The following is a 7081-nucleotide window of genomic DNA, read 5'->3' as shown; positions in this document are numbered from 1 at the left end:
TCGTTTCTCAAACTGGATATCGGTGGATCCCAGTAGGTGATCATTTACTGCACTTGCCCCAGCTTTGGTAAGTGGGGTAGTGTTCGTAAAATTTACTTCACTTGCCCCGGCTTCGGTAGCCGGGGTAGTGTTTGTAAAAACTGTGTTGCCGGTATTCCCCCCAGTAGCTGGGGTTGTGGTTACCGGAATTTCTCTAACCATCTTTGTAAAAGTTTGAAAAAACTGGAGAAAATTGTAGTTCTAGCTTTATGCACGGATGGCGCCAATGAAGAAACACTAACCGGACCCCGGACAGATTACTGGTAACCTGGGGGTTGGAGAGATGTTTCCCACGAGGGGTTAGGCCCTGAGAAGATGGTTCTTCTGATAACCTGCAAAACAGACACCGTGAGCTCGTCACTGAGAAGGGGGGGTTCCTCCTTGTGACCACCCTCCGGCGTGAGAATCAGACTAGATTGCTCTTTAAATATAAAAGTATATTAAGAGATTGCTAGAGCATATATCAGGTATATTATGATGATAATATGATAATGTAATGTGTTGAGATGATCATACCATTTGGGGTATTTATAGCCGAAGGTAGGTTTCCAAGGAGGTATGGCCGGCTGCAACAGTGTTCCTGTTCATCAACAGTAGCCTACGCACGTGCCCTGCTGGTAGTTGGTGGGTAGGCAGCGGCTGATAGTGACCAGGCCTGCTGTGTACTATTCCCTTTCCACCAACTGCCGGCTACGCACGTGGTATGACAGTAGTTGGTGAGTAGGCAGCGGCTAATAGTGATACAGTACAGGAGCATGCTGCTCGCCATACTGTATCAGTGAGCTGTCGTATCTCTGATCAGATCTTTCGCCCATACCTCGTCAGGTACAGTAAAAGATCCTTCAGTATACGGACTGGCTTATTTGGGCGGGAGTATTCCCCCTCCCGCCTCTGTGCGGGATTGCTCCCGGCTTGGCTCATTCCTTCAGGTGACACTGAATGATCGAGAGCTAAGTGCCTTGTGCGTGTAGCCATGCTGCGCGGGTGGCCTTCCCTAATGGCTTGTATCCGAGGCTGCGGGGACAGGCGGAGTCCTTCACCATTGGGAGGCATTTCCTGCGGGACCAGCTTGCGTACTGCGCGTAAGGACGTCACGTCTCTGAGCATGGTAGGTCCCTGCGGATCCAGTTGGTCTCTGCGCAGACGTCCCTGTTTAAGGTGAGTCTTGCGGGTCCAACTGGGCTCTGCTGGGACCTACCTCTTCACACATGTATTAGTTATACTCGTTTATGTTCTTATGCGGCTGAAAATGATTAGCTTTGAAGCCTTTTGTCCAGTTTTTGATATTTAGCTCACATCAAAACTGACTTGGAACATAAATATTTAACTAGACTTTCTATTATTCTAGTGATTTCAATTTACATTATTATATTCTCGTAAATACTTCAATGTATTTACGTTTATAAAATAGACCCAAACTGCTTACGCACCCATTTAACTTTTTCCCACATATTTTCTGTCAAGCCCCAATCCAAAATTTTGATGGTATGAGTTCGGTAAATAACTAAATAATAACCAGTTTGCTTCATGTGTCACAATTCGAGCTTAAACTTGGTTACCGTTAGCTAATGTTTCGTATCTCTTACTTGCTAATCTCATATCGATACACTTAATCATTTGTATCAATTAAATAATGTCATAAACTCTTATATATATTAACCAAAGTAAACAATTAACCGTGCAAGAAAATTATATAAAACTTTCACAAACTTATACCAAACGCATTTAAATAGATAGAATTGTAGAAAATATATAACCATATATTTTGACAAAAACTACAGTTACACACATAAAACATTAAGCATTTATCATCTCATGATTTAATTATTGGGTAATTTACATAGAATATAATGTAGTTAATAATGATCAAAACAACACAAATATTTTATTAATAAAGAATGTATTTCCTTTTGTGTCTAGTAGGATATTAGTCTTCCTTGATATATTAAGAAAACGATGTGTGGCTAAAGCCTTTATAAAGAGCCCTACAAATTACTAAGTAAATAAAAGCAAATAGCCTGAAAGCAAGAAAATTACAAGGGAAACAAAGTTAAACGAACACCAAGCCTCTCAAGCTAAATTCAACTTCCGCCTCCTATGCTTCACCTATAAAAAGATGTAGTCTTTATGTCATTCACCACTTTGTCCACCCTGATCAGAATAGTGAGGTTGGCTCGAGTGTGATGCGATTGGAACCTGGCAAATGTAGATTGTCCTAGTGTATGTACGAGAAACATGTATATTTACACATAAAGGTATCTAAATGGGAAAAGAATTTATAAAATAGAATTTATAAAATACTATATTTAATAAACATAAATGTAAAATACACGAAAATATACGTATATATCCTCTTAATTATTGTTTTCGGCCAGTCGACGACGTAATTATATTTCATGAAACTTAATGATACAAGCAGGCGCGAAAATCGTACTTGATTGAGCACAAAGATGTGTATAGTTAGGTTTGGTTGTGAGTGTGTTAATTTACACATTAAATTATTTTATTCTTTTATTGTATGAATTTAAACTTTATTCTATTTTTACCTAGTTATAAAATCATGAACTCATGAATTTATAGTTGACGTATTTTCTTTTAAGCATGTTTTTCAGGTAGTATTTGTCTAAAGACGCATTACTAGATTATGTGGACTTTGGATAGAAACTTGAGAATTCAAGGTCTTGTTATGGACATTATTGCGGGTTACAGACTCGACGCCTTCTTGAAGATGCTTAAATGATATTTTGATGTTGACAATGAACAACTCCAGACTGTTGTATTTGTAGTTGTACTAGCATAAATATTTACAAGCCCCATTTAATTTATGTCGCTTTGCATTGTATAATAGTCTTGTTTTTTCAAATTTAATATTTTAAATGTGCATGACTATAGTATTATGAAGTTATTTACATAGTTTGTATGATGCCAAACAATGACGTGGGCAGTTTTAAGATCAAAATGTCCAATTATTAACCGGTATTTGAGGAGGGAGGGGGGGGCACTTATATTAAATCCCACATCCCTAATCGTAGGATTAGGGATGGCATAAAAACCCGATTCCGACGGTTATACCTGAAACCCAAAATAAATGAGACGGGTATACCCGAAATCTAAAGGGTATGGCCCGGGTATGAGATTAGGATTTAAAATTTTTCGCGGGTATGAGATTAGATGATATCTGGCCCGATTACCCAATGCCACATACACGTTAACCCGAACCGTATACCCATTTTTTTATTTTAATTGTTATTTCCCCTTAACCATATCTATTAATGCCTCATTTTAGTAGGTTAAAAAATCCGACGAGTAATGTATGGGACACGGTTTTACAAACGAATATGTGCATGGAACTATCAATGCCTGGCCCAAATCCGACCCATTACCTTCAGTTCGGCTAATATTGGCTGATATAAAGAATCAGATGTTATAATCATATATATATAAGCATGACCTGTTAAACACAAATATAAAAAATATAGGTAATAAACAAACAAAATTAGTCTCCTTTGTACATGTCTAAGTTATATCTTTACACATATATCACGTATGACATAAACATGAATAAAAAAATCTACATTATATGATTTTAAAGCCTTTCTCAATGTGAATTAGGTTCAATTGATGTATACATTTATCTATCTTGGTGACATTATAGTCATTGAATATGTGAATGACTTTGACTTAGTCATTGATGAGTACCTGTTAGGAACCAAACACCCATTTAATTGTGAAGCCACTCTAGCAACCACCCCTGGCTTTTTCCTCTTATTAGGATTTTTCCATCCACCATCTTCACCCTTGGCAATAGACAATAGATCAACCACAATCATCTTTGTATCCGGTGGCGGCTCCACTTCCGCCCGCCCTTCCAACCACTTCACCACCTCCGTCATGCTTGGCCGACGCCTCGACTTGTCTTGTATGCACCAAAATGCTACATGCACTAGCTTCTTTACTTCGTTTTCATCAATGTCATCAAGAGCCAACATTCTTTGGTCTACTACTTCCATGATGGTTCCGGCTCGCATTTTATCCGCTACGATCTTTGGGAAGTACTCGAATCTACGACGTATTTTGTTGCCTTCGCTGTCGACGTCTATAGCCTTTAAGCTACGCCTCCCTCCCACGAGCTCTAAGAGCACAATGCCGTAGCTAAACACGTCGGATTTCTCTGATATGCCTACTCCGAGTAACCATTCTGGAGCGATGTAGCCTCGTGTACCTCTTAGGCCTGTAAACAAACCGAACATTCAGTGACAGTTCATGAACCGATTAGCAGAATGTTTGTTTATTTAATAAACAAACGAACGTGAACAAAATTTTCTATTCATTTAGTTAAATGAAAAACATAAACACATGTCTTGTTCATGCATTTACGTTCGCTGGTTTAAATTGTTTTTAAGACCATTACAACATGTATCGTTTGTTCATTTATATACATTTGAATTCACTAGTTTATGCTTGTTAATATATTCATTTAAAAGAATGTTATAACTCAAGATTTATGAGTGTAGTTTTTAAATGACTTACTTTTCCTATTCGAAAAAATGTTAGTGGCACGGCTTGTTACATTTATCTTTTGTTTCAATGTAAACACTACTCTGCTAGTTTATATTGGTGGTGATAATTTCAACTTAGTCTAGTTTTAATAATTTTTTTTAGACCTGACACATTGTTTTTTTACATTACATTTAACTAGTTTTAGCTTAGCTGTATTCATTCATCTACATTAACTAATATTTGTTTGTTTACCTTTATGAACCGTTCATCTATAATATTAACAAACAAACACAAATATATTCATTTTCTTTACTAACAAACACAGACAATAAAACCCTGTTCGTTTAATTGTTCATGTTTCATTCATTTGTTCGGTTAAAGTTAAACCTCATACCTGTAACGATCCTGCTATCGTCTCGTTTCATAAGCTTCGAGATCCCAAAATCGGAAACAATCGCGTTGTAGTCTCGATCAAGTAAGATATTCTCCGGTTTAACGTCGAGGTGGAGGACTTTCGACCGGCAATCATGGTGGAGGTATGCCAACGCTTTCGCAACGTCAATCGCGACTCTTAACCGTTGATTCCACGACAAACAACCACGGCAACCGTTGTTCACCGAAGGAGACGGTGGCGCGTAAATCCAGTTTGATAAACTACCATTTGGAATATAATCATAAACAAGAAAATGAAGATTATTACTCTGAATACAATATCCGATCAACCTCAAAAGATTTACATGTTGCACGCTAGCAATGGCTGCAATCTCCGATCTGAACTCCCGCACGCCTCGTTCCTCTCCATGCTGAATCCGTTTCACTGCAACCGCAGTGCCATCCTTCAAACACCCTCTGAAAACGGTCGCAGAACCGCCTTTTCCAATCAACGACTTCCAGTTGTCAGTAGCTTCTTCAAGCTCCTTAAACCTGAACTTCGTGGGCAGTCCTGCGACCTTCCGGAGGAAACTATACTCGATTCGGAGCTCCTTGCCCTCCGAAGCGAGTATAGTTTCCAACTGCTGTCGTCTGTTGTGGTTTCTACGTCTGATGACGTAGAAACCACAGACAGCGAATATGGCAGCCAAAGAGGCTCCCAGGACTAGGAAAAACGGCTCGGTGAGATGGAAGATGATTCGCGTGACGATGATGAGGATTATAAGATTGATTATGGATGCAATTGTGATTATGTTTGCTGTTTGATCTTCCATTGATGAAGATCTATGTGTGAAGTTTGAAGGGTTGAAAACTTATATTGATATTATTTGATTTGTAGAGTGTAGAAGGTGTGACTTTTGGTTCATTTGTTGGCTTGTGCAGATTATATGAGTTGAATAATAATATGAAGGTCCCTAAGGTTTTTGGTTATTGTCAAAATAGGTCATAACTGAAATGTACAACAAAGAGTACTAGTCTTTGCTATTCTATTCTTATTATGACTAACATTCACATTTAATTCATTATATTTTACGAGAGAAATTTTTATAATTTAAGTAGTTTAGGATGTTGTGACTTGTGAGTAGATGATAGAAAAAATACAGTGATTTTTCTGTATATTTGAAATGCTATTGTTCACCTCTTATAATATTTTAATATTTTTCTAAAATGATTGTGAGTGGAAAGAAAAATATAATGTTAAAGGTATAAATAATATTATTTAATTGAAATGAAAAGAAAGATTATAGTGATTTTAGTGTAATTTTAGATTTAAAGATAGGGGATAGACTCTTAGGGTGTGTAATTTGTAAATATCTTTAAAATCGATTAAACCGATAAAATTGGATTAAGTTGGATGTTTTACAATCTAAACATTTTGGTTTGTAGTATGATTTTATTGTTTAACGATTTGGTTTGATTTGAAACATAGAACTATGTTGTAACCGAGTTAGATGTGACATTATTATTTATATATTTCTTTTGATTTGAATAGGGTATAGTGAAAACATGGATATAGCTTTTAGCTTCGTTTGCTACCGATCAATTCTTGCATTAATTATGTTGAAAAAAATGTTATTTTTTAATTTTTAATTAATTTTTTTTAAAATTATGATTGAAGATGTAATGTGTTATCTTCATAATTAACATGAAAATTCGTAGGTAACAACTACATATAATTTTTAATTTAAATGATACTATATCTTTATTATGAGTTTTTTCAATAACTATATATTTTTTTATTATAATATCATTAGGTTGCTAGAAATCCAATGACCGGAAAATATTGACACCATTAAAAAAAAATTGTTGCTCCACCAATTATCTGAATGAAAAGAAATATCACTTGATGTTCTTTTCTACTTTTGTTATGTTAGCTTAATTAAAGTATATTTTTATTAGATACATGTTAGGCTATCCGTTGTGGCCTGCCACCCTAGCCGTGAGCAGCCTGGCGTGAGCCACGTTGGCCAAAAACATCGCAACGCCCTCGCTTCACAGCTCGTTGTCAGTGGGCGCTGCGACACCGAGCGAGTATGCTCGCTTGGGCTAAATGAGGAAAAGTGATGGGTTGGCTCACGAATTGTCACACCCCGACCAATGAAGGCGGAAA

General features: G+C 37.0%; 1 protein-coding gene across 1 annotated transcript; it reads right to left on the bottom strand.

The window, feature by feature from the left end:
- Window positions 1-3650: 3650 nt before the first annotated feature.
- Window positions 3651-5800, bottom strand: LOC143611517 (putative receptor-like protein kinase At5g20050). Its single transcript, XM_077085717.1, has 2 exons — window positions 4934-5800; window positions 3651-4270 (listed from the first exon to the last, which is right to left on the bottom strand). Exons 1-2 carry the CDS (start codon window positions 5742-5744, stop codon window positions 3675-3677), a joined length of 1407 nt encoding a protein of 468 aa, XP_076941832.1. The 5' UTR covers window positions 5745-5800; the 3' UTR covers window positions 3651-3674.
- Between the last annotated feature and the right edge of the window lie 1281 nt (window positions 5801-7081).

This window comes from Bidens hawaiensis, unplaced genomic scaffold (assembly GCF_021521415.1).
Source record: "Bidens hawaiensis isolate Kalapana, Puna unplaced genomic scaffold, B.hawaiensis_p1.1 tig00031418_1, whole genome shotgun sequence".
NCBI classification, from domain to species: domain Eukaryota; kingdom Viridiplantae; phylum Streptophyta; class Magnoliopsida; order Asterales; family Asteraceae; genus Bidens; species Bidens hawaiensis.
The sequence above is the reverse complement of the archived record's forward strand: the minus strand, read 5'-3'. Positions and strand labels throughout refer to the sequence as shown.

What these genes read in the sequence shown, in the direction of transcription:
- LOC143611517 (XM_077085717.1), bottom strand. Translation starts at nt 5,744, where the DNA reads ATGGAAGATCAAACAGCAAACATAATCACAATTGCATCCATAATCAAT. An exon ending in CGATAGCAGGATCGTTACAG is followed by an intron (nt 4,271 to 4,933) that starts GTATGAGGTTTA and finishes GTTTGTTTACAG; the next exon opens with GCCTAAGAGGTACACGAGGC.